General features: G+C 33.5%; 1 protein-coding gene and 1 pseudogene across 1 annotated transcript in view; one reads left to right on the forward strand and one right to left on the reverse strand.

Moving 5' to 3' along the window:
• The first annotated feature begins 2,841 nt into the window (after window positions 1-2,841).
• On the forward strand, window positions 2,842-5,203 carry LOC139894040 (enolase-like; annotated as a pseudogene).
• A 1,597-nt stretch (window positions 5,204-6,800) lies between these two features.
• Window positions 6,801-27,836, reverse strand: part of LOC139894662 (serine/threonine-protein kinase ATM) — a 33,464-nt gene continuing 12,428 nt past the window's right edge. Inside the window, exons 26-79 of the mRNA XM_071878064.1 lie at window positions 27,607-27,763; window positions 27,214-27,260; window positions 27,082-27,145; window positions 26,762-26,836; window positions 26,572-26,691; window positions 25,706-25,891; window positions 25,207-25,328; window positions 25,051-25,120; window positions 24,807-24,934; window positions 24,498-24,633; window positions 24,238-24,369; window positions 23,940-24,038; window positions 23,751-23,797; window positions 21,195-21,381; window positions 20,878-21,096; window positions 20,065-20,136; window positions 19,750-19,819; window positions 19,481-19,598; window positions 19,258-19,381; window positions 18,898-19,035; window positions 18,652-18,762; window positions 18,469-18,516; window positions 18,209-18,313; window positions 18,016-18,102; window positions 17,017-17,337; window positions 16,695-16,810; window positions 15,978-16,044; window positions 15,832-15,906; window positions 15,095-15,214; window positions 14,404-14,568; window positions 14,237-14,335; window positions 13,853-14,004; window positions 13,486-13,687; window positions 13,336-13,383; window positions 13,156-13,239; window positions 12,880-12,963; window positions 12,213-12,293; window positions 12,000-12,089; window positions 11,852-11,914; window positions 11,184-11,324; window positions 11,022-11,078; window positions 10,870-10,929; window positions 10,655-10,749; window positions 10,468-10,576; window positions 9,843-9,932; window positions 9,667-9,746; window positions 9,510-9,588; window positions 8,836-8,882; window positions 8,629-8,728; window positions 8,372-8,503; window positions 8,112-8,246; window positions 7,702-7,767; window positions 7,427-7,570; window positions 6,801-7,196 (exon numbers count right to left, since the gene is read on the reverse strand). Coding sequence (XP_071734165.1) covers window positions 7,119-7,196; window positions 7,427-7,570; window positions 7,702-7,767; window positions 8,112-8,246; window positions 8,372-8,503; window positions 8,629-8,728; window positions 8,836-8,882; window positions 9,510-9,588; window positions 9,667-9,746; window positions 9,843-9,932; window positions 10,468-10,576; window positions 10,655-10,749; window positions 10,870-10,929; window positions 11,022-11,078; window positions 11,184-11,324; window positions 11,852-11,914; window positions 12,000-12,089; window positions 12,213-12,293; window positions 12,880-12,963; window positions 13,156-13,239; window positions 13,336-13,383; window positions 13,486-13,687; window positions 13,853-14,004; window positions 14,237-14,335; window positions 14,404-14,568; window positions 15,095-15,214; window positions 15,832-15,906; window positions 15,978-16,044; window positions 16,695-16,810; window positions 17,017-17,337; window positions 18,016-18,102; window positions 18,209-18,313; window positions 18,469-18,516; window positions 18,652-18,762; window positions 18,898-19,035; window positions 19,258-19,381; window positions 19,481-19,598; window positions 19,750-19,819; window positions 20,065-20,136; window positions 20,878-21,096; window positions 21,195-21,381; window positions 23,751-23,797; window positions 23,940-24,038; window positions 24,238-24,369; window positions 24,498-24,633; window positions 24,807-24,934; window positions 25,051-25,120; window positions 25,207-25,328; window positions 25,706-25,891; window positions 26,572-26,691; window positions 26,762-26,836; window positions 27,082-27,145; window positions 27,214-27,260; window positions 27,607-27,763 — 5,842 coding nt within the window. The 3' untranslated portion in view covers window positions 6,801-7,118. The remainder of the gene's footprint in view (window positions 7,197-7,426; window positions 7,571-7,701; window positions 7,768-8,111; window positions 8,247-8,371; window positions 8,504-8,628; window positions 8,729-8,835; window positions 8,883-9,509; window positions 9,589-9,666; window positions 9,747-9,842; window positions 9,933-10,467; window positions 10,577-10,654; window positions 10,750-10,869; window positions 10,930-11,021; window positions 11,079-11,183; window positions 11,325-11,851; window positions 11,915-11,999; window positions 12,090-12,212; window positions 12,294-12,879; window positions 12,964-13,155; window positions 13,240-13,335; window positions 13,384-13,485; window positions 13,688-13,852; window positions 14,005-14,236; window positions 14,336-14,403; window positions 14,569-15,094; window positions 15,215-15,831; window positions 15,907-15,977; window positions 16,045-16,694; window positions 16,811-17,016; window positions 17,338-18,015; window positions 18,103-18,208; window positions 18,314-18,468; window positions 18,517-18,651; window positions 18,763-18,897; window positions 19,036-19,257; window positions 19,382-19,480; window positions 19,599-19,749; window positions 19,820-20,064; window positions 20,137-20,877; window positions 21,097-21,194; window positions 21,382-23,750; window positions 23,798-23,939; window positions 24,039-24,237; window positions 24,370-24,497; window positions 24,634-24,806; window positions 24,935-25,050; window positions 25,121-25,206; window positions 25,329-25,705; window positions 25,892-26,571; window positions 26,692-26,761; window positions 26,837-27,081; window positions 27,146-27,213; window positions 27,261-27,606; window positions 27,764-27,836) is intronic.

A 27,836-nucleotide genomic window follows, 5' to 3' on the forward strand; every position in this document is an offset into this window, starting at 1 on the left:
ATAGAGGTCAAGTACCTCGCGATGTAACCAAATGTAATGTATTCGTCCAGATGGATTAAGACGGGTCGTTTTATTTGGAATCTTTCGGCTAATTTCCGTGTTCGACACACTCTAGGAGTGGGACCTTCAAACACAACCGAACATGATGAAAGTGAGGAGGAGGAGGAGGAGGAAGAAGAAGAAGAAGAAGGAGGAGGAGGAGGAGGAGGAGGAGGAGGCAACGATGAATGTGACCCACAGTTTTATTGTAATTCATTTATGTTTAACTTAATGTCTTTTATAGAATTTCTTATAATTTCTAAATTTATTGTAATGCGATTAAAATTAATAATAATAATAATAATAATAATAATCTCTACTATATATAATAATAAACACAAAAATAGGTCATCTAAATCTATAACTTTTAATCTTAGCCCTCTATTCATGAGTTCCTACTTAATCCAAACCATTAAAAAAGACATGGAATGATTACGACCTCATAGTCACTAAGATTAATAATAATGAGACTAAAATACCCTTATCATCGGGGGAAAAACGGGCTGGAACATGAAAAATAGGGATCTTTAAAATTCCATTCATTCACATTCAACCAAAAAACCTATTTTTCTCCCAAAAACGCACGACTAAAATCAAAATTAAGATTACACATTCCTTCACCCAAATCGAACATTTATAACAGAAGAAGATATGGCTTTTTCGATCGGATGTATTATTAAATCTCGATTGATTAAAGTTCTCAAATCAATACGTTCGAGTGTTTTAGATCGATTAGACCGAGTGAAATCAATAATCCTGCAATGAAGTCGATTCTAATCGGAACGACTGAAGAAATCAATCCAACATCAATTTTCATCTATGAATTCCTTCGCTTGAATTTAACATATGCATGAAGTTCATAAAGGTAGAAAATTTCGATTTCCAGGTTGAAGCCAATTTTCGATTTTAGTTGCTTAAATCCAATCTATTGAGTTTGTTTTTAATGGTTAGGTATTTGGTAATTATGTCTTTGATTTTTGTAATAGATGCAAAGTTTATAAAAAAAAAAAATGATGTTTTTACAATTGTTATGGTGATTTTGTACAATGGTGATTCACTTCTGATTTAAAGCCAACTATATGTAATTGAGCTAAATACCTTGATTCCTGTTTTAATTTTGCAGAGCTTTTGTTAATGAAGGTTTTCTTACGGAAGAAGAATGTGATCACTTGATTTCTCTTGTGAGTAATTATTATTTTATTTGATATGTATCTGATTAATTTCTTACGTACATATATGTGTGAACTCAATGGCGATCAGTGAGATTAAACATTACATGGCATTATACACCTTAATTGAGGTGTTGCACTCCCTAGGTTATAATATGCTAGATTATAGATGCTTTAATTTGTTTAGAAATAGTAGAAGGGTTTATAAAGGAGTGATTGATACCTTCCAAATATGATGATCACTGATATCTCAATATCTCATTAGTTTGCTTCTGGTTGTATCAAAGTTCTTTATGTTGTTCCTTTTTAAACTACCAACACAGGACCCAATTGTTGATCGCGTAGAAGATAAAAATGGCAACTTAGACCTTCCCACCAAAAGGTACGTTTCAGAATAAACTATGGATGATGCTTGAAGCGAACTCTTATCTATTAATGTTTATTACAAGTCTACTGGGCAAACGGGTCGAGTTGGGTTGAACATTAAATGGCTTTACGTCGGAACGGGTCAATACTAGGATAGCTAGCTATAACTACCACCTTCTGCGTACATATACATATGTATGTATGTATGTATGTATGTATATATATATATATATATATATATATATATATATATATATATATATATATATATATATATATATATATATATATATATATAGTGGACCAATCCATGGATAAGCACTAAATGGGGCACAAACTGGATAAGTAAAATTTCAAATTTTTTTAAAAAAAAAAAACGATCCTTTAATATGCAAATAGAAGAAAACGAAAAAATTTTAAAAAGTTTTTGAACAAAATCATTCGAAAATCGATGATGAATGGTAAACATCGATGATGAATGGTAAAAATTGATGATGAATGGTAAAATTAACCATTCATCTGGTTAATTTATCATTCATTTTTGTTCGCGATGAATGATAAAATTAATCAATGCTAAAAAAAAGCAGATGAATGGTTAATTTAACCATTCATCTGTTTATGATGAATGATAAAAAAACAGATGAATGGTTAATTTAACCATTCATCTGGTTTTTTTTAGCATTGATTAATTTTATCATTAATCGTAAATAAGATGAATGATAAATTAACCCGATGAATGGTTAATTTTACCATTCATCATCGATTTTTGAAAGATTTTGAACTTTTTTTTTATGAAAAAAATTGATTAGAGGTGCATTTTAATGCAGATTTATGAATGTAAAAAAAAAAATTCAAAAAAAAAAAAAAAAATTTATTTTGCTTATCCGGTTTGTACTCCTTTTAAGCTTATCCATGGATCGTGCCCCTATATATATATATATATATATATATATATATATATATATATATATATATATATATATATATATATATATATATATATATATGTGTGTGTGTGTGTGTGTGTGTGTGTGTGTGTGTACGCATATATATATATATATATATATATATATGTGTGTGTGTGTGTGTGTGTGTGTGTGTGCGCATATATATATATATATATATATATATATATATATACACACACATATACATACACATATACATACACATATATACATATGGGTTTGGGTTGGAACGGGTCAATACTGGGATAGCAATTCATAATTTTACCTCGGGCGCTTCTAGCTTTAAAGAGGCCATGAAAATGGGTGTTGAAGTATACCATAATTTAAAGGTGCATTGAAACAGTTTTTTTGATCTTCAATAAGATAAATGCTAATTATGTACTATGCACCTTAGTGTTTAAATACTGATTAACTTATCGTTTCTTCTGTTTGCAGTGCGTTGTTAAGAAGAAATATGGCTAGGACCCAACAAATGTTGGCGATGAAGGTGGTTTTGCTCCTAATATTCATGTATTTGTGGTTTTTAAATGTCTCGTGTATAAATAAACTTCAATTATCGTAGCAATTACTTGTTTTTAAAAAAATAATAAAAAATTAATAGCAACTCCTAACATGATAATGGGTCTTTACACTCTACGAAAACAAAGAGGGCCTTGAGTAGCTCAATACAACCATTGAACAAGCTGGTTACACAGGAAAGGTAATATAATTACACTCATTTACAGATATCTTTGTTTTGAGGTGGAAAAATGAGTGGGTATGCTATGGGTTGAATAGTTCTACTCTTCGACAATAATCACTTTTTTAAAATAAGTCATATGATTTAGGACATAATCAAACCCGTTTGACACGTTAGAGATTAAGCATAGCCCAATTGACTTATTCGTAAGTAAATAAGTCATTTATTCACTTAAAAATGACTTGTTTTATGTCCTCATTTTTTGGAAATTTTAAGTCGAGTGAATTTGTACCATCTTTAAAAAAATATAAATCATATTATATTCGTATTTAAATACTTAAGTTTGTGTTCGTGTAGATTATTATTGGAATTGATGTTGCTGTGTATGAATTTTACGCAAAGGACAAGAACTACGATCTGAACTTCAAAGAAGAGATAGATTTAATTTTATTTTGATATAAAAAAATGTTTCATACTTTTAATCAAGAACTGATATATGTCGTTGAAAATGATTTCCTAACACATGTTTATGTCGTCGTTTTGATAGATTCAAATTCTTATTTTTAAAACCTTATAAAATATAAGAGTAGGGTATATTAGAGTTAGGAATGATTTTCTAACACATGCTTATGTCGTTGATTTTCGTACACAGAACAACGACTCGCAAAAGGTTTCGGGACTACAACTTAAGGAACTATGCAAATGGTTTGGGAGCGAGTACTCTATTGTGTCTATTGAAGATCCATTTGACCAAGATGATTGGGAGCACTACGGCAACATGACAGAAGAATATGGTGACAAAGTACAGATTGTTCTAGACGTTCTTTTGGTTACTAATCCAACGGTTAGGATCGTTTATTTTTAACCTTCGGTATCTAAAATATTTCATTTAATGTTTTTGCATCTGTGACTGACAGTATTGAAGCCGTCAAAATGTTAAAGCAAACTGGGTGGGTGTGATGGCCAGTCACTGCAGGTATGATAAATCATACATTATGTATTTCGGTTGTTTTTTGCGTCATTTTTAATTATTATTTTATTTTGAAAACCAAATGGTATTAAAAATGTTTGCACCATTTTTAAATAAATTCACGTTTTGAATTGTGTTCCAGTGGTGAAACCGAAGATATCTTCAGTGCTGATCTTTTTGTGAGTTTAGCAACGGTAATTATCAATTTTAATGAACATAAATAAACTATAAGTTATAAATCATAATTTAAAAAAATATGAATGATTCTCATTATACAATGTGATTTGTCATTCTTCATGGCCAAATCAAGATTGGAGCACTTTGTCTGTTAAAACGTCTTGCTAAGCACAATTAGGTGGTTGAAAAATATGGAATAAGAAGTTATACATAATTAATTGAAGTTGAAATATAAGGTTATACAAGAAGATACTTTTAAATCAAACCATGAAATAAACTTGAAATATAAGGTTATACAAGAAGATACTTTTAAATCAAACCATGAAATAAACCCTTTAGGAGATCACGATGTTATGCCCAGTGACAAAACGTGAGAATTTTTATTAGGATGACCCAATGAAATAAAAGGCTTAGTGGTGACAAATAAGCGAGGCAAAATAATATAAAAACAATTTGGCCCATAAAAAAGTATAACAATTACACTAGAGCTCAAAAAATTCGGATGTCCAAGGCTCTCTTGGGTCTTCACTACCATCCGCCTCTGGTTATGCCCACTTATAAAAATAATATGTTTGAACAAATTGGCAAGTTATCAGGTGATTATAATACATTTGGCTTCGTCAATCCTAATGTTACATCTTTCAACATTATATAATAACTTACACATGGGAACTATTTATTTCATGTATTTTTTTTAATAAAGTTATTGGTTTTTAATTGTTTCAGATAGGTTACGTGTTGTTTACTTGAAGAAGATTCAAAGTATACTCATAATAAAGCAAACGATTTTTGCTCTCTATACAATTCATCAACATGTTAAGAGATTAGAATTTACAACTTTGTATTATTTAGTTTTTGCAATATTAATACATCATTACTTCTAATATTGTTTTGCTTTCTAATGAACCTAACAAATAATATAGAAAATCCTATAAATGGGACAAATTAAAATTTGATTTGACCTTTAAAAAAATTTCGCGAATTCGCGGGTCTTAAGCTAGTAATAATAATAATAATAATAATAATAATAACAGATGAAGCTATGTGATGGGGAGGTAATATGTCATTGATATTAGCAGTGTGTGATGGAGAGAAAACTGATGCAACGCTGATGTGACAATCTGTCATGAAAGGGAGAACGTCATGAATATCTGTCATGAAAGTCATGAATGAGAATGATATGATAATCCCATTTATTTTGCAAATATGTAACCCAGGAACGACATTACTTTGTCGAACAGGACACGTATGCAAATAAAATTATAAAAACTTTAGACGGTACAGTAAATTTGATTTATCAAGATACATTGATTTGTCACAATTTGTTTGTCGTATAATTGAAAAACATTATTCTCTACCACAACAAAAATTAAATTTGATCAAAAACTGATACAGAGTAGTAAGATTTTAAGACACTGTGATTTGACAAATACTTTACTAATAGTAGATAAAAAATTCGAATCTGGCTAAAAACTCCAATACTTGGTACCGTACCTCTTTATAATATACTTTTCGTATGGTTACCAAAAACGTCGAACAATCAAGTCGGACAAAGTTAAACAGCTCAATTAAACAAAGCTGGATTAAACTAAAGGTTCAGTTAATGCAATGGGCTATTATAAGCGGTTTTGTCCATTTGTGCCGTTTGCTTGTGAGAAATTAAAATTTAATTTGAGTTACTTTATAGCTATCACGTTTGTCATATAATGTATAAATTATGTGAAATGTGGCAGATATCAAATATAAATGTCGATAAAAAAAACCCATCATTTCTTTTAACGGCGTTAACCATAAGGGAACATTACTAGATATGATCAGAGTCTCAGATGACTCTATAACCAACTGCAAAGCAAATTATATTATGAACTCCCAAAGTAAAACTCGAACTCGAGACTTTTCGAACACTCAAAAAGGCTGTAACCATCTAGCTAAATGAAGATGCTTAAAAAAAGAGAAAAAAAACATCACTTTTAGCCATAATTAATATTTTAATATTATACATTATAACCATTGCAGGCTTGCCTCAGTGGTATCCTCAGACCTTGTGTGTGGAGCATGAGGTTTAGGTCATGTGTTCGAGTCTCGCTCTGCTCATCCTATTAATCAATCTGACTGAAAAATGAAGCTCCAGATTGACACAAATGGGGTTTTCTCCCAGATCCATTCAGGATTCAAACCCAGTCGGCCTGTCCCTCAGGATAGTTTAAGGATCGGGTTCCTATAAGGTGATTTCGGGTTTCCTCACAAAAGCGCGTGCGTGCGTGACAAATGAAAGTATTCGATGTCGACTATTTGCCTTTCAAAAAAAAAATTATAGATTATACATAAAAAAGCAAACCATTTTATATTTATACTTTTATAACTTTTAAAAGATATATATGAAATACTAGTATGAAATTATGAAATATGAATGCAAATACTTCATAGCTAATGGTAATAAATAAATCAAATACAATAGAACTGAATCCATACTAGATAACCGACTAAAAGTAAAGTTTGTTTTGTCGCATGATATCAAAACCGATGCAACCACTTTGTGAATCAGTCACAGGGGCAAAAAAGTAATTCCAATCAATCAAATTTGAATGGATTCAAAACTTGGCCCATGAACAGACCTTTACACTAAAGTTGGACTATACAGAGAGCTAAACACAGTACAACTGTTTGTTTATAACCAAACAGTATGCATCAGATTATGTACAATGGTAAACTCGGAACAAAAAAGCTATACAGCAGGCTATTGGAAAACTTTACAGCCAAGATGCCCAACCAGGAAACATTTGACACAAGCGATCAGGATCAATTGCATCTTGTATCAGTTGTTGAACCTACAGCAACAATACACATCGACACTTTGTCATTTTAGCAAATGATATTTTAGGTCACCCAATTGATTCGTTAGAGATACAATACACCCGAAATAAAACAACTAGTTATTAATTACTACCTCTAATTTAATGGTGCAATTTCAGGACCAAGTGTACATGGTAGGACTTATAATATCAACTAAAGTTTATCAAACCCTGTGTTCTAAAGAAGGGGCATTTTGGTCATATACCTGTCCATGGACACTTCTCATTTCGCCTTCTTCATATCCATCAAGTTTCTGCCTAACACGCAAAAGAGCTCGTGCAGCATCTTTATTTCCTTCATATTCATCTTCCGAGTCCTCCAAACTTGTCTCCAGATCATCATCAGTTTCCTAACAGAGAACAAAGAACATTTTTAAACAGACAATCATGTATCACATTGATTTTAAGAGGTTTTAACGTCACAGACACCACCACCACAACAACAATACAATATATATGTTCAGAAATATTTTAGTATCACCTTTTGTCGTTCCAGAGCTTTCAGAGGTGATAGAGCCCACTTATATAAAGGATCATGGATAAAAACCTGCAGTGCATTTGAATACATTATGTACATGGATAACCTGTATAGCTATCCTAGGTTGCAAAACAGGTTTGTTGGGTATCAGGTGATAACAAGTGATTTTTTACAGCTCAGGACGGGTTGATTCAGCACAGTGTCCAAAATCCAAAAACTATACACAATAATTAGTTTCGAATTTGATTAAAAAAAAACATATTACTTTAAAACACCATTATATCGATATTATAAGTGAACTTTAGCGACCTGCGACCTGCTTTAAAACGTACTTAGATGCAACCCATTGATAACTATGATAAACATTGCCACTTTCTGACTTACTGGGGAAAGATAAAGGCTATTAATCATACCTCAATAATGGTCAACAAAGCTTCTTTATTTGTTCTCATGACTGACAGATTCTCTTCACAACACCTTCTGAAAACACCTTCCACGCCGGTTACACCCATACCATCAATAATATCCCTAGTCAGCCTGAAGGGAACCTACTCCGATACATGCCAAAAAATAAACAATTAATTAAGAATAATAACAATAACTAAATATATAAAAAAGGTTCAAATGCAAGACTTAGAAATAGAGAAAAAAAATATAAGATGAGTGGAAGTACCCGCTCAGGTGTTTTCAGCATCAACCCTTGCTCAAACGCAACACCTAGATCAATGTGCACAACTTCGGCAGTTTCTTGGTCAATTAAGATGTTCATGGAATGTCGATCTCCCAGACCCACAATGTAACCGACCTATATTTAAGGTTAGGTTGAACCATTAGCACCTTTTTGTGCATTTCTTAATAAATGATGTATAAGTAGACGAAACTTAAAAGAGAAAATCACATCTATTATTAGAAACGGAAAGAATACGCTACCATTGAGCTAGCTGCAACACTTCTAGTATAAGCAAGTCGTTTTTCAAACCAGTCAGCGGGATGCAAAAATCTCTCCAGGAAAAAGTGATGCATGACTGGCCTGCAGGAAAAACCATCATATATAAAAAATAAAAAATAAAAAATAAAAAACAAAAAAAAATGGACGCTCAATAAATAAGGTGACGCATATTTTAAGAAGTTACTGACCTGAAATTGTCAGAGACTTCCTGGAACGCCTTGCGCTTGTTATTTTCCTACGAAGAACATAGAGACAGGTAAGCAGTTTGTCTGTTGGACGTAAGGGTGTTCAATAAGAATCATTTATAATATCAAAATAAATAAAAAGGACCGGACCTGAACTTAAAGCTAAAATTAATGGCACCGAGACAATATTGAAAAAGAGCCCAACAATTTTTCAAATAGACTAATAGCTGGTAATCAGGTACTAATTCTAGACTCTGATCTTATCGATCTGGATCAATTTTAACCACGCGCATACATAAAATTCATTTTATAAAAGGCAAGGGGTTTAGATCACAGATGTTTTACATTATGTTCAAAATGCTTAAAATTTTGGCTAGGTAGTTGATTCTTATGACAGTAAGCTTTTACTTCATAAGATTTTGATTATTATTATTATTATTTTATTATTTCAATGGAATAGTATATCCCATAACCATTGTTAAACCTTATAAACCAAAACAAAAAGGCAAATGATCATGACATTTTAATTAACATATCTTGGTCTCTGTCGGCTCAATTAATTGGCAACTTTGGAATTAATTACAGACTAATTCACAAAACAGAAAAGAGAATACTTGTAAGACATATTTGGATGATGTTGATTATGATCATGTGAAAGAGTATGAACAGAAACTTACTGTAGCCATGTGCTGCCTGCATTTGGGAAATGACCAATCGCCTATTCCATAACGTCCATGGGCCCCACCACTCCGCGTACTGAAAATAGCCACTTTTGATGTATGATTCTATTTATTATTGACCAGAGAAACATATACAACACAATATTTCACTGACCTTCCTGTAAGATATTCCCCTAAAGGTAATGTACCATTTACCCACTCAAGAACACCAGCACTTGGAGTAAATGGAACCACCTGTTTTATCATCAAAACAAAAACTAAAGTTCATAAGCACCAGAAACAATTTTTCGGTATTGTTATAAATAACGGAATTGTTACTATGAAAGAGACCTTGTATGTCCTAATGCCTAATCTCCTTTTCCATGTATCCCGGTGGTTCTGTAAGAAAGTATTAACCAACGCAAAGAACTGCTCCATTACCTGCAGTGTACTTGGCATAAGTTACAGACACCATAGCTAGAGCTAAAACTTAGAATGTTACAGACTAAGGTAGGAGGACGTGAAGCCAAAATGATGTCTACTAAAGGTGGCAATTTCGACCATTTATTTAGGATGGGTTGAGTCAGGTTATGTCTGATTTGTAACAAGTCAAAATGGTAGAATATAACAAATAGCTACAAAGGAAATGGGTTAAAAGAATCAGAATTTGGCCAACTGCATTTAAAAAGCATAATATATCCTGAATCAAACGAGTCAAGAATTAGATTATTAATATAACATTTGACAAAAAAATTCTGGTCAACCCAACTCAAGCTGCCACCATGTAGATAAACTTAACCCTTTGATTCAAACAAGTTTTCACCATTTAACCAAACTGCCCAAATTGCCACCTTTATTGGTCTAATGAGAAAGAAGAAATACTCTTGAGCATGTTCCTCAGTCAAATTGTTAACAAGTGAAACAGATAATTAATATAGTTAATGTAAGCATAAGATTTTATAAATTCAATCCATACAGCATCTTGTCTCAGGTCATCATTTCCAGATTTTGCTAGCTGTCGATATCTTTTACCATCTGAGCCAAGGCACTCAACAACTTTAGGAGCATTTATGCCATTCATGATTCTGTGTAAACTTGAAGTTAGTACGTTATGCTGTAAAGAAGACGAGGAAAATGAAAAGGTTCTCAATTCGTAGACATACGTGACGGAATCTGCTAAACCTTTGAAATGTGGGAAAGATCCTTCATTATACTGACAACTAGGGTCAACTGGGAAAGATGATGTCACTACCGGTACCTGCATATAAAACGCAACCATAGACAGCATGTTGTCAAAGAGAGTTCTATAATTTTCACTCATAGTATATACAAGTACCACTAACAGCAACACTCATAGTAATCAGAATGCTTCACTTACGAGCTCAAGTTCCCGAACACTGCGAATGTCTCTTGGTAAAGCAATCTTTCTATTGGTATCCTGCAAGTACAATCTAGTAAGTACAATTTGAAGTTCACTGAGAAGATCAACAGTCATCATGACAGATGACTATTTGAGAATTACAGAATTACCTCTCTTTTCGTTTCTAGTTCAGCAAGCCGAATATAAATTTCTACCATCTGTTTCATCTATAAACAACAAAACCGATATATAATATCTAGCAATGGAAACATAAGATATTATTGGAATCGGAATTGTAACATAAAGGAAGGGGGGAGGAGGATGGGATGTACTTGTCTGATAACAGCTCCATGGTGCGAAGATAGCTCTTTTAAGAGACTTTCAGCAGCATACTTTTTATCCATATCCACGACAAATGAGTTTCTACTACGTTGCTTGTCCTTCACACGATCACCATTTGCCAACGCTAAAAGCTAAAAAAGAAGAATGAAACAAAGCTTGAGCAAATTTTAGGGTACAATTCTATATTTAACATTACGTTTTGCTATGTCGACAAGATAGATAGGTCGGGATGCTTGGTTAATGGGTTAAAATGAATTCAAGTTGCAACTGGTCATTTAATAAGCACAAGATGAAATGGGCAGTATTAAGTTGGGTTGATCTGCAAACACTGTTAGACCAGTTTCCTAACTTTTAATAAATGAATTCGTTAAGATTACTGATGACAAAGACAACATATATTTTGCGAGTGGCAACTAGAAAATTTGTGCTCTATAAAACAACAAGAGTAGACTTTGGGTCTATTTGATGCCATTCAAACCACTTCACATGATCCTCGTTTGTTATATCCTTTTTACTATTTGATACATTTAAAAAAATACGGAACCCAAATTTACCCATTCATAAGTAAACTTTGGATGACTATCGCACCTCTAAGTTGAACTAGACAATTCTATTTACTTGCGTTTGTAAACAAGTACAGATGAGCATGTAAAACTACCTGAAAGATTGTGTGATACGGATGGTCAATTGACATTTTCTTTAACAGAGAAACCAAAGCGAACTGTACATAGCAATAGTAAAAACAAAAATCAGAAAGCGTAAGATAAAAATTGACAAGACATTGCAGAGACTCATTAAGCTGTAACCTGAAAAGTGTTAGGTCCCTGACTATCTTTTGAGCTGCCTAGCCTTGAAGCAATTTGATATACTAGGGGTATAAACTTGTAAGATTGTACCTGTATATATTAAAAAACTTTATTTACGAACCTTATTAAAATTCCTCTTCTCCAAACCGGTGTACATTTAGAATCAGATGTTGATATGAACAACTAATAAAATTTTCGTCATCCTTTACATACCTCTTGGATTGTACTAAGCATGCCATTTACGACAATTTGCCTTGTGCATAAACCAAACCAAAGAGATACAAGTCGAAAGACCTAAACCAAACATCAAGTAATTCATCAAGAAATCAAACAATGGACATTCTAGAACAGTAGGCAATCTTTAAAGCAACTTCCAATGTTGAAAAGACTAAAAGAATAACTTTAACTGATATAGATATGACTTGATAGAGTCAGGTTATGTTTTATTCTCTAAATTGCAACTAGTTGATTGCTTAGAAGCAAATCCTGCCAAATACATCAAAATGCCCAAAGTGTACTTTTATTGCATAAAACCAGCGTAATCAAATTATACAGAAAACTGGAACATAAAATAAGAATCGTATTTGTTGATAAAACAATGTTCTTGCAAGATCTTTAGAGCTTGAACAAAAGTCTTTCGGATTATCCTGATTCGACCTATTTCTTCCGTATTAAAATACCCAAATGACCCAATCATGTTTTGACTTGTTAACCAACCCGCCCATTGTGCGTCCTTTTAAATAAAATACTAAATTTCATGTGTCTGCAGTAGGGTCGTCATACTTAGGTGCAGCACATGTTCTTAAGAAATTGAACATGACATGTAAAAAAGGCAGCATATAGGCATTGGTATTGGAGATACACTTGTATGAAAACATACCACTCGTACATCATACTTATCACCGATGACCAGACATCGTTTATATCCTTCCAATGCTATGCTGAGGAAATTATCCCTATCTTGCTGAAACATTAAGGTGAACCATTGAAGTTAGTCTTATACAATCTGCAGGGTCTGTATAGACTATAGATAATCTGAGATAGTTTTAGTTTCAACTTCACAATGGCCCATAGGTGTTCTTCTGAACAACAGATCACAAATTATGATGTACTTTTGAAATCAATGTATACAACTTTAGATGGAGTGATTTTCTACCTGCAACTTTTCAGCTTCCTCCTGGTCCATTGCAAGTTGTTTTTGCAACTCTTGTATTTTAACTGTATAATCTGTCTTCTCACCCTATGCAAATGAAGAAAAAAGACTAGAATCAAACATCACTATAAATTAGCATTTCTTATATGCTTATATCGACCATTTAACGGCCGAGGGGCTTACCTTTGATGAATTCTTCAACCGTCTATATAATGCCTCCAACTCTTTTGTCTACAAATTTTCCCAATCATTAATCTTGTGATAATTGATTGCAAAACTTAAATTTCCTTCAATTAATTAGAATCTGAATGAAATGAAATATGTTCAAACAACCTTATGTTTTCTCAGGCGCATAGCTGCTTGCCACTCATTAGAGGTGAGTCTTTCCTCGTAACTACGAAAAAGAGCATCAGCATAATGAGCAAGATGAAAATGTGTTTGGCCTTGTCTTGCAACACACTTCTTGTCTGTCGCCCGGTGTTCATTTGCAAGGTTAACTGCATTTTTCAGATACTTGTCCAAGATAGTCCTAGAGCTACAAGATTGAATTGAAAGTCAATGCTAATGGAAATGGTGATCTACACAGTATAAACTATGAGAATTGTGTAGGCGAATGACATGTGTTTCGAAAACACAAAATAGGATATATATAATGACAAACTTAAAACAACTGGCAAGGCATGTATATTTTATAACTAACTTGCTAGAACGTGTTTCAGCCAGCCACTTCCCAACTAGTCGATTTACATCAGCTGCTTCCTCATTCAGCTTGCAATTTTCAGAGATGTATTTTGCAAGATTAATTGCCATCTCATGCTGACCTTGGGCTCGCAATAGCTTCGCTTCTTCGATCTGTCATAGTTGCAAGTAGAGATGGTAAAATGGGCAATTAGGGTAACGGGCCAGCACATGTTCAGGCCAAAACAGATAGGTAACACCTGGAACACTCTTTGTCCATTTTAAATACAAGACAAATATAATGTTACACTAACAATAAACCCATTTTTGGAAACATAATATATGCGTTAGAAATAAACTTCATTGGACATCAGCTAGTTAGAGTAAAGCAATCAATGAGGCGTACCCTTCCAAGCCAATACAATTTAGAATACTCTCCCCCCATGCCAATGTAGAGAAACTTAAACTCATGCAATGCAGCAGCAGCTTGAGAAAATCTGCATCCCTACATATTGAACGATATTATTTATAGATAAGAACTTTTCTTTTGATCATTACAATTTTAAAACATACCTTGCGAAGAATAGACGCAGATTCCAGAAGATGTTGGACTGTATAATCCTTACAGCTCAAAATCTGAAGCATCACTTTTCTAAATGCAATGAATGGTTCTAACAAGTTCATATGCAACTGTGCACGATTCATAATACAGCTCCATTCCATATTCAACAATGACAACTACATCAAATTACTTGAAACATCAGATTTCTCTCTCTCACCCCATCATGAGCCAAGTAACATTCAAACAAAATCACATCGCAGCGCTCACTAAGATCAAGTGACTTAACACATGTATAAATATGTACTGGGTTTTGCTAATGTGTGTGCCCCTATGGCACACGTTAAGACGTACGGAGTATTTAATTAAATCAAAATTGACATAAATATTAAAATTTACTTTTAATGCTCATTAATTCAATCTAATCTAATATTAACATTTATACAGGTGTCTAAATTATAGATTCTGTAATTTATAAAAATTCCGTGTTCATTAAATGCACCTTAACGTGTGCCACAACTGCACACATTAGCAAAACCATATTTACTGTCATACTAGAGAGTTCAACCTCCAATAAAAGAATATAAAACATTCAGTAAATGATTCATAAATTCAAGCATCAAGTCATGAACTATAATGCATGGACATAAGAAGCTACCTAATGTCTATAAGAGATAAACGGTATCAACGTTTAACAAATATTACCTGGTCCATGTTGGGGGTAAAAGGTCCAGATAACAATTTATGTGCTTCTGTCTGACACTCTTTCTTATCATCCAATAATGGCCATCGCGAATCCCATGCAAGCCCAAGATGACAGAAAATCTGCCAAAGTAACGACAAAAACATTATAATAATCAAGGAAAATAATTCATTTAAAATTTCTTTTTATCACTCATGTGTACAAAACATGATATCTCTCTTATTCGTATTTATAAAAAACAATGAACTCGAGTATACTAACAGTATGATACTTCCCCTCCATAAGTAGAAGTAAAATTTCACGATGTTATTACAGGTTACTTCACAAATATAATATGTGAACTTTCTAAAAAGAAAAAGTCTCATCGTTTGACAAAATTAAAGGCCCATATTCAATAACTGATAAATTATACTTCAAATTACAAGAACTGTGTTGATCATATGCTAGACAAGCATTCTCTTTCTTTAAAATAAATGAAAGAAAACCATTATATCAATTATATCAATCTCACAACAGCATGTTCCAAAGAGTCAAGCTGAATGGTTTTGCACACACTTTGAAATTAGTTGTGAGATGATTAGTTACCAACGTGATATCTCCTTTATTTTTTATTCAACATTTTTTGAATTAAAAGAAGACTAGTGTCATCATATAACATAATAAAGGCGCCTAACTGGCAGAGACTTCATGAAACCTTAGTAAAATTAAACTAGACTGTGAATCACTGAGAATCACGTACCTGAAGCTTCACAATAGTTGAATATATGTATTCCGTGCTCTCCTCACTTGCATGGTAGATAGAAGATAGTAGCTCCTAATGTAGAAAAAGAACTATAAGTTAAAATTCAGACAGCCTTACTTAGGACAATACAAGTTCACCATTACCTGCTTCGATTCTTTCAGGTTCAGGTTAAAATCATTGATATCTCCCTCTTGGAAAGCCCTCAAACAGCTAGCACCCCAGTAAACAGACGACACAAATCAGCAGAGATGAGCTCATATTAACATTAACATCAATATGATATATGTGTTTCATGATTTTAGACAATTATATATATGCAAAACAATAATGTATATATACTGTGTGTATGTATGATTAAATGATGTGAATTAGAATGTCTATAATATTCAAAGAACACAGCTGTTCTTTACCCCACAAATCCAATTAAAACAGATTTTTCTTTGTTTTTATATGAATGCAAAGGTCTAATGGCCGAAATGTGCGGCTAGTTGTTCTTTATTGAATACTTGAACCCAACTTCATGGACAATATATATACTGTTGCACAATAAACGATCAAATAGATACTGCACCACATTTAAATGAAAAAAAAAAAGATCACTACACAAAGATAGTATTGTTTTCAGATAAACCAACCCTTATGCATAGTTAACCACTATTTCAATGCCACTATACTGTCATGCCAAATATTTAATACATCACTCTTGAAAGTCGATATCAATCATAAAGTTAAAAGTTAATTGAAGGGGGATTATAGTACGAAGAAAACGTACGATGCATATATATGCATAATCATAAAGAGGTTCCACGTAAAACAAAAAATGTAGCTATAGACATTGTAATGGCCTTGCATATTAGTACCTGTGTAGCCTTTGGTTGAAATGGTCATGTCTGATCTGTTGACTTGAGTTGGGAGAATTAGAGGCCGCGTAAAGAACAGAAAAATCCCAATTTCCTGCTCGCCAAGCAGCTTCAAACTACATAAAGTATACCATACTTGTTTTTATTAAAATAATTTCAACTATGACTCTATGAGTATACTTTAATAGTGGAATCAAAAACTAGTAGTAAAAGTAATATACGTGAATAAAAGAAGATATATGTTCTTCGTAGAAAAGATAAAAATATATATATATATATATATATATATATAAAAGTCCATCATGGACCTTTTTAGGCAAACCTGTAGCTCGTTGAATTCTGAATCATCCTGAATCCGACCTTTTCGATACATTAATCCTTGTGAATACATATCCAATACATGAGTGCAACCAATTTGTTGTAAAGATTTAATCACGCCTTTGTGTGGCTTTCTTTGCCTCATTTCATCTTTTGATTTGGAAGAAGAAGAAAAAGGGGAAGATGGATGAAAATCTTCAGCTAAAACATCCCCAGAGCAATCATTCTTCTCAATCGATGCTTCGGACCGTATTTGAAGGTCATAATACTCAAGAGCTTTACCCCAGTTACCCTCATGCTCAAAGGTGATTATTTGTGATGTCAGCTGCAGCTCATCCAAATACAATTTATTAAAGCTAGACAGCAGTTACAAAATGAGTTCATATAGCATATGTAGCTGATATTCACAGTTCTGTATAGGACACCAAATTTTATTAGGCAAGAGAAACTGTAAAAGTTCAAATATTTTCGATGAAGGTAACCAAAAATCGAGCTAGGGTAATCTGAGCTGGTAAATGGTAACTGGTTAAAAGGTGACTAGATGGTTGACGTGTCAGTAACGCTGAACCATAATGAACTTTTTACTGATGTGACCTGCAGACTCTGTTATCTTAGATAATCACCTTATATCAACATCTTTGAAATTTTGATGGTTTTTCGAGCAGTTAATTACACATAATAAAAAACAGACCAATACTGGCTACCTTTTTTATACAAAAGCCCTTCTGAAGATACTTAATTATTCAAATATGCAGCATCCATCGGTCATCAAGCAATTATTAGATTATCATTCTAACATGAGAAACGTTTAACAAATGAGCGGATAAGGAATAGTGTTGATCAATATGCTGAAGTATATGAGACATGACGTACACCGCTTTGAAAACACAAGCAGAATGTGTATATGTATAAGAATGCATGGATGTGAAAATAAAGTTTACATGAGAGACATAAAGCCGAATTTACGATTTTACAGTATTAAGCCAAAGAAAGATACTGGTACCTTGTGAGACTGGATGATCCCGTACAAACTGTCCGGTTCGTTTATTTGAGTAACCGCTGATACTAGAATTTCTATGTGGTGTGGCAGCTGATTACCATTATTAAAAAATTATTAGTTATGAAATAGAGTACATAACGAGACATAATGTGACTATCATAACTCTCAGAATTTTCAATGTAATCTTTTATCTTACCACTTCTAGATGGGAAAAATCTGGACTACCTAATGTCAGGCAGTTGAAATGCTCTTGGCACCAGTGCTCCACATATAAGACGGCAGTAAAGTATGATCCACAGCCCTACCAATTAATAAGTGAAGTATGTAAATGATTAAGAAAATAAAACTACACGATGACCTGCATCAAGCTTCTTGGTAAGTTATATAGACACATACACCAATGGGAATGATAAAGGATATAATTGAATATTGAATAATAGCATAAAACTAACTCACAATAGCTGACTTGGCGACAACAAGGTAGTCAATCGGAAGCCAATAAACCTAAAAGATAGGATTGGTCACAACTCACAAATATAAAAAAATATGAAGCATAGATATCGTATGTTGCTTCAGTAACTGTTCTTTATGACAAAAATGCATAGGAAAAAAGTTGAATAATAATGTGTAGATCTTAACCTTTTCCCAAGTCAACGTAGATGGTAATGATTGAGCTGACGTTGAACTATGGTCCCTTGACTTATGTGGTGTACCGCGCGATCTGGAGCTGTAACCAGATGGCTTGGCATGCTGCAGGATCAAGCCTTAGTATATTTCATTTTAAAGTGATTATATGATAGAAAAAAAAATGGGGACAAGACAACGTAAATTTAAACAACAATGGTGAATTAATACTTAACATATAAATTATAATCCAGTATTTACCTTTGAAGCTTCGGTTTTAGATGAAAGGGATGCAGCTCTCTCCATTACATGACAGAGTCGAAGTTCATTGAGTGCATCCAAAATAACCTGAACTGATCTTATTAAGTTATTAGACTCGACAACTATCTCTTCCACCACCTGAATACAGAATTAAAGAAAACACCACCTTGTTATGATCATACATACGGCACAAAGATATGTATGCAAGAGAATCCACATACTCACAGAAAAAAATTCCATAATCAGGCTTAAATAAAACTAAATTACAAAGAAAAAATAACACAAAAATGACTCGACGCATATCTCAAAGAATTGTAAGGTAATGTAACTGATAATCAGATGAACTAACAAGAGGATGACCTTCACAGATATTAGCTTGCATAGATCAATGTCTAAATTCTTCCTCTTTGCAAGATTGACCATAACATTCGACAGAAGAAGCTCTGCAACTTCAGCCTTCAACAGCACAATGTCCTGACATAACCTATTGTGCAAGACCAGGCAGATACTTACCAAACCATAATAAAAACATGAACAGGCATAGGCAATTAGGCATTATTTGCATATAAAGATGAAAACGCACCTTAAGATAGTATCATCACAAAAATGGATAAGAGCATAAACTAGCTGACAGATCCAAGCCTCAAATGTTTTGTCACGAGTCTCCCATGTACTAGCCTTCTCAATTGAAATGGCTTGACCTAACATTAGTACTAAACAGATTAATAAATGATAACGAGATTAATACGAGAAAAACACCATACATTTACTCAATCTATAGTGAATTACAGTTCATATACACAATCATAGCTAGTCTAATATAATAGAAAATTGATGATATGGAAACTATACCATTAAATCTCCTCTCAAGATCCACTAGGGAACTCTGGACTAGCTCTGTGTTAACACCCTTGGAGTGAACCTATATGTGAAGAAGCATGACATACAACTACCACCACTTTTACATGATCTAAATGACTTGAGCATGACCAAATAAGATTAGCTAAAAGAATTCAAGTTGAAAAAAGGAAAAAGAAAAAAAAAATGACCGGGCGACTGCTTAATGATGTCTTAATTGAGGTTATGCTGACTAGACATGGGTTAATATCACCCAGACAAGAGTTACAGCTCAACAATATAGTAAAATAGCAAACTTTTGTTAATTACCTCAAGTATAGACCTCTCATAAGAATCGAGTGACAGTAAGGTTTGGTGCCCCCTTTCAGTAGAAAGTATCCCCTGCCCAATGAAAGAATAAGTAACCAAACTTATCAAAGTTAGAAAGAGTACTCAGGAATTCAACATGCAACTGAACTAATGATTATATCTCCCTATCCACATGCATGTTGGACAAAATTAGACTATTCATGATCAAATATAAGAATAACCAAGAAGAGTAAGGTAATTACAGTGCATGAACTAACAAATAACAGATATTGTACATAAATACTTCACCACAAAATTAATACGACTCGCGGGCTTCTAAATACAGTCACCAGGGTTAAAAATATAGTCCTTAGATAATATATATGTCTGGCTCAATCATCTCAGCTTACCTTCTGGAAAATACTCACATTGGATTCTCTCTTTCTAGTTCCCCAATATCAACAGTAAATCCTAGTCTTTATGCATTAATATTTAGATTAATTAAAGTTCCATAAGAGAAAAAGAAGATTGCTCATACTGGACAGGGTTAAGGTGATAATACTAAATACTCAAGTTTTCCAATTTGAATCTGATTGCAAAAACTTTGTTATAACAATACTAAATCCAATTTTGTTAACTGAAACAATTAAGGAGACTGTAGGCAATGAGATACGCTTTGGCTGACTTTCAAGTTTCAACTAGTTGACCTATAGGCTTGTTGGGACAAATAATAACCCAAATCGGCCAGTTCATTATTGAATTGATCAAACATACCACCAATACAACAGTCTCAAAACCAGTTGCAAGCAGTTACAAGCGAATAATTTTACTTACACGTAATGCTTGTGATGCCATCTCAATTATCTCAACTGATTCTTCCATTAAATACTTCTTCAAAAGCTGCATCACTGCAACTAAGAGCTCTTCAGACAAACCTGAATCCATATTAAAACTAAAGTTACCGCCATCAGAAGAAATAGGTCGGCAAACATGAATCTGTTTTAACTCCCCGGGAAGATGAAAAACAACACGATGTGGATCCCCGATACCAATCTGGAGCAGAAATGACATATTACCCTATTAATCACTTGATGCACTAACACTGGTGTAATATAATGCAGAAAATCTAAACTACTACTATAAAGCAATACCATTGATAAAAAATCAGAAACAAATGGTCCAATACTATTTGTTACGTCTGAACTGGCCATTTTAACTAGAGTCCAGACTGCGTGTACAACTTCATTGTCATCTTGCCATAATGCTTCTCCAAATAAATGTTTTGCATTGTTATCACGCTGAAGCCCCATAAACATGCTATTGTGAAGAGCTTTGAGACTGCAAGAATAAACTTATAATAGGGTTATACATTTAATTGACCCACACAATAAATACAAATATCTGACGAATACTTATTATTTTTGGACTAAACAAGTTCGCAATCAGTTGTCCATGTATATTTAATGCACTAGAAGACAAGCATCGTTTATTTTCAGATGTTTAGTTACATTTACGTTATATTACGAACAATCGTTTTTCTCCTTTTTTGAACAGAAAAGATTCACACCCCCATAATTTTTATACACATGTCGTAATTCATACTTGGACAGATAACCCCTTGGTTGATGAGCCAACCATAGCTACTAGGCCAAAGGCCCGTTGGTACAAACATCTGTACTATATATAGCCTTGTGTCGACAAATATTGGATACTAAATATTTGTGTGTACCAAGAACAGTAACCAAGTTCAAAATATAGATGACTTTGGTTGATGACTTCGGTTGTTGACTAACCATAAAGGGAGTGAATAGCCATAGCCCACAAGAAGAATGACTCGTATTTGAATTAGCAACTAAACTGTACTATCATTGACATATAGCAAGTTTATGCAACTTGACAAAAAAATGATTGGTTACATTCAAATTAGAGTTTCCATCAAATTGCAAGTATGTTCAGAGAGATTTTAAGTAGCTCTCAAGGTTTTAATGTGTGTCATTGTTCTTTTAGGGATATAAAGTGGCTCTCAGTATAGCATCTCCGGCCCTTATTAGTACTCAAGAGACAAATATAACTGCTAGTGTCCCAAAATGTGTGGCCGTATGGTTGACCAAATATGTAATGTCATCACATGTTAACTGATGCAGAATCTGGTCTAATAAATACTAACAATGAGCTTATGAGAATTGGGTCAATATTATTGGATACTTATTTTGGATATGATGTTTTTGGGCACATGTGTGAAGACTATTTTGTGGATCCAGAAGTTAGAAACAAAAAGTTAAAAAGGGGGCAAGGATGAACGAGATTTGTATTGATAAGGAATGGATTGCCATATCTTTTACTTTATTCATTTTTTACTTTATTCATTTTCCTAGTATATTTTATTTAGTTTCCTTGTTTTGGTATTTTAGTGGACTATAAATGTTAGCTTGAGATATTGGAAAACAGAGATTTTGATTAATATTATTATTTTTGTTTACGTGAAGAAAAAAAGAAAAGCCAGAGGCTTTTTGTGTGTTCTTGTTTATTCATATTATCGATCTGTTTGGCCACGATCTTTTCTCCATTATTTGGTATCAGATTTCCAGGCATGGCCAACAACAGCTACCGAGGTGACTATAGCAGATACGCCGGACGAGGCAGTTATATTGATCCGCGAGATGCTGAAATCGAGCGTTTGCAACGAAGGATAGCAAAATTAGAACTGAGCCAACATCATAAATATGATGAACGCTATGCTTCGGATCAAACGAAGGACAAGTGGGACAGTATGAAACTGCTCGCTGATGCGCCAAGAGGATTCATACGGTACCATCCTAATGATCCATTACGGACCGTTGGTATGACGGTTGAGCAAATTTTTAATTTAGAGTATGTTCCCGAACCAATTGTAGATGAAGATTCCGAACCCATCTATGATACGGATGGTGAGGATGAAGAACCCATCTATGATACAGATGGTGAGGATGAAGAACCTATGAGTGAAAAGGACGTTGCAGTAGAGACAGAAAATAGGGGTGTCTCGGTTAGGCCATATGTTCGTAGCGAGATGGCAATTGAAAATGATAAAGATTTTCTGAATTTTGATGCAGGTAATGATGTAATTGCGATGGTGATTGTTCGTGTAAAACAACGCCCGTTGATGTCCGTCATTGATGTTGAAGACTTCGAGGACAGGTATTTTCGAAGAAGGGGAGAATGATGCAGAATATGGTCTAATAAATACTAATAATGAGCTTATGAGAATTGGGTCAATATTATTGGATACTTATTTTGGATATGATGTTTTTGGGCACATGTGTGAAGACTATTTTGTGGATCCAGAAGTTAGAAACAAAAAGTTAAAAAGGGGGCAAGGATGAACGAGATTTGTATTGATAAGGAATGGATTGCCATATCTTTTACTTTATTCATTTTCCTAGTATATTTTATTTAGTTTCCTTGTTTTGGTATTTTAGTGGACTATAAATGTTAGCTTGAGATATTGGAAAACAGAGATTTTGATTAATATTATTAATATTATTATTTTTGTTTACGTGAAGAAAAAAAGAAAAGCCAGAGGCTTTTTGTGTGTGTTCTTGTTTATTCATATTATCGATTTGTTTGGCCACGATCTTTTCTCCATTATTAACTCATCTATAAAATCATATTTCCATCAAAGAAAGTCAGAGTCCAATTTCCACAACAAAATAGAGACAAAAATTGACCTGCATATAACGAATCGTGGTGGAAGATGGCTAGCTCTTCTCACAAACTGAAAAAACATAAAGGAAAATTAAGGCAAACAAAATATTCAAAGAGATGTTTTACCAATGCATTACCTGGAATGAAAAGCAAATGAAATTAAGATATCCAAACTTCATATAGAAAGATGCAAAGAAAGATGCAAATTTTACCTCTAATAAGTGGTCTCTTGCAGAGTAATCTAGGCACAGTTCGCGGTGGAACTTACTTATTCTATTAAATATCTCAAACTCGGGAAAGGGTCCAAGTTCCTGGAATACCAAACATATCAGATGCAGATGGGTGAATACGCACACGATTAAAACAGAAACAAAGATCTCATGCCAATTTTAGCAGATATGAAGTCAACAGCTTATTTGTTTCATAAGAACAAACTTTTAACTAGAGGCAATGAAATTTAAGCAACTTATTTCAAATAATCTATACACGTTTCTAACTACAATTACATACTCTGATATGTTTATGAAAAGATGGATCAGAATCCAAAACAAGCTGATGAAGCAGTGACAAAGCCTCAGATGGTTGAGTAAAGTCATCAGATTTTGAAGGATTACAGCATTCAACTAACTTAGACACCAGAAACTGCACGAAAAGAAAAAAAAAAGTTCAAAAAACGACACCAGAAACTGCACGAAAAGAAAAAAAAAGTTCAAAAAACGTGGCATATAATAAACGTTACAGAAGAGCTTGTAGGGAAACACTGGATAAACCTGAAGTTGTTCACCAAGAACACTGTCTTTAGATTGGTTATCTTTAAAACTTTTGAACAATGCAGAAATTATCTGACAACACTGGTCTTGTAATGGACCATGATCAATGAATTGCCCCACCAAATTAATAAGGTAACTGCAGAAACATGGGGAAGTCTGAGTAAATAATATGTCAAGCTTGATATGTGTCATTTGACTAACGAGGTTGGGTTCAAATGGGTTGTCTGAAGTACAGGCGGGTTCAAATGGGTTGTCTGAGGTTGGGTTCAAATGTGTCATTCACAAAGAAAAAGGATGGATCAAACTCACTTGGAAGTGCTTGGTACTGCAGCTCTATGACCAAGAACACTAACAAGCACCTCAATCCCAGACAACCTGTTACATCTGTGCCTATGGTGAATAGACGCAGTAACTTTATGATGCATTTCAAGTAATAACTGCACAAAAAGAAATCATAATGCAAAGCAATTGTCATGTGGTTGTGATAATAATTGTGCTCGAGTATATGAAAAGATCACAGAAACATAGAAGAGTATTTAAGATCTCTCCATACCATAAAAACTCTATCGGGCCGGAAAATGTTAATTTTGTCCACTACAACTATACTGGACGGAGAATCTTCCCTGCATGATAACAGAGTATAATGATTAAGCAGCAAAAAATAGAACCATGAAGGATATTATGTCAATGTTAAAAGAAGGCGGCGCACATGTTCAAAAAACCATCAACAACTGTTCGAATAGCACGTTGAATCGCAATCTTGGGAAAGAAAGGTAACGCAGGTTCCGATAAGCGGGAAGCAAGTGATAAAATGTGGCTGACAATCGAAACCTGTAATTATATAGCAGAAAGTGTTGCAATCAAAAAGGTTATACAACTAAAATACAAATATATATAGATAGATGAAAAATAGAGGGAAATATGAATCAGAAAGGTTTAAATTGGACACGATAAGTAACAGAGACAAGACAAGCAATAAATAACAGATTTTGTATGAATTGGGCTTAGATTAACAATTGTGCCCTTAGTTCCCTCCCCTCAAGAAACCTCTTCCCTCTAAATCCTTTTCCAAAAAACTATACTTCTATGTAAAATCCTAATGTTGTGGCTCTAAAACTAAAAGCCATAGAAGCATATAAAAATTTGAATTACTCTTTCATGAACAGAAAATCATTTTCATATTCACTATTAGAGATAGAGTAGCAAACCATGTGTTTCTTGATGAGAGTGTCCCGCTCATTCTCAGATATCCCAGCAATACCTAATATTGAACTCTGAAGTACTGTTGTTCCAGATTCCCATCCAGACCTTTTACTGCAATGTAATGATATGCATATTGAAAAGATGGGTACAAAGTGACTCTTAATTAGCACTGCAGAAGGTTGACCGGCAACCTGCAGGCATAAAGTAAGTGTAAAATATTTTACTGTCGAATTTGATGAAACCAATAATATGAAGATTAAATGTACAAAGTTGGATATCTAAAACAGGAATCATTCTCCCAAAAGGTATGAGAAGTTAAGGTACAAAAAAGCATATATATCATTGATGCTCCCGCAAAAAGGTATGTGTAATACGAATTCAATAAGAAATAAGCTAGTAAACCTATATAGCTAAAACTAAAGGTGGAAAGATGAGTAGTTAGGCCAGGTCGGTTTGGCTAACACAGATTCGAGTTGAACATACCATTTGTTTGGCATACAAAAAGCCAGGATCGATTGACCTGAAGATACTGTTTTAAATATATATTACTAATATAACGACATAAATCTCTTAATAAAACCATGTAGGAGGTTGTTTGCAATAAAATCAATGTAAGGAAACATTTCCCAAGTTTGACCTATCCAACTCATTCAAAATGTTCCCCTTTTGAGTTAATAAATCTAATTCAGACTCGTTTGAGAATAAACACAAGAAAAAATAACTTCTAAAGTAAATTGGTCAATTGCAACCTCTGGCTTATATAAGTTTTCAGGAGACTTTATGTTCAAGTTCAAATCTTATAAGTACTGCAACAAAATTTATATGAACCACCAAAAGAAAAGAAAAGAAAAGCTACGTTGAAAATTTCAACCTTGGCAACCCAATTCATGCTGGAAATGTCATTATGCAAAACCAAAGCAGGAAGAAGCCACTTGCAACAATATTGTATGAAATTACTAGCTTCCACATTGAGAACAAATAGTTCACGTGTCTGCAAAGACCAAAAAGAATTATCGGTCCAATTAATTATACTTTTAATAAAAATAATGTGCCGAAATTACCTCAACCAACGCAGGCAAGCTTACACCACACTGGACCCAAAAGAAAAGAATCGGTGCAATAAGCTCTCCAATGTACTGCAGAAAATTCGGAATAACATTTAATGGTCTTGAAATATATTAACCTCAAAATCCGGTATTTGCAGAAGTATATAAAAACAAATGAAATATATCTTAATTTTATTTCAGAGATATACGATCTATGAAAAGCTCAACAGCAGATAATATCAAAATTTAAGTTTGAATACTTCTAATAAGGTAACAATAACAATCAATTAATAAAGTGCAAAAATGAAAAAAAAAAAAAAAATAATATAAAAAACCTCTGATCGGAAGCTGTACTGTAGTTTTCGAGATAGATTATCAAGCACTACACCAACCAGTTCCCTGAATAACAGCAACTTTAGTGAACATATAGCCTCTAGATGATCATCATAAATGTAAAAGAACAGTACCTTTGAGAGGAATCAATTGCAGCAATAACACAGACCATAAAAACAGCCTGCAGATGCCATAACAAATCAATAATGTCAAAAAAGAGAGATCTCAACCAACCAAAAAATGTTAATTCGAGAGCTAGTTGATGGTCATGGTATCATATTTCATCGACATTTAAAACTTAAACAAGCCGATTAAGAAAAAGAGTGGTTGGTGAATATTTCCAAAGACATTCAAAAGGAATGATATGAGAATCTCCAACTTGTGCAACTGATAAGACGATAGCGCCAGAAATTGATGATATTAAGACATAAATTTATTCATTATCATGTTGCAAATCTTATTATGAACCAAGGCACCTTTAGTTAACACACTTAAAAAAACGTGTATCAATACTAAGATACAGATACCTCCAACTCAATCTTCTCACTGTGCATGGCGAGATGCGCAAGGGTGACAATGATGGTTTCCATCATTGGACGCGGTTGATGACCAGCAGCTAAAACTTCACTTGCTTTAACAAGCTTGTCCCTAAATAGCACCACTAACTTCACGCCAAAATTTGATCTGAAAAATGGAAATGAGTCAATGACAATTAAGAAACTTAATTCTTACAGCAATTTAGCAAAAAAATACACCA

Source organism: Rutidosis leptorrhynchoides, chromosome 2, assembly GCF_046630445.1.
Source record: "Rutidosis leptorrhynchoides isolate AG116_Rl617_1_P2 chromosome 2, CSIRO_AGI_Rlap_v1, whole genome shotgun sequence".
NCBI classification, from domain to species: Eukaryota; Viridiplantae; Streptophyta; class Magnoliopsida; order Asterales; family Asteraceae; genus Rutidosis; species Rutidosis leptorrhynchoides.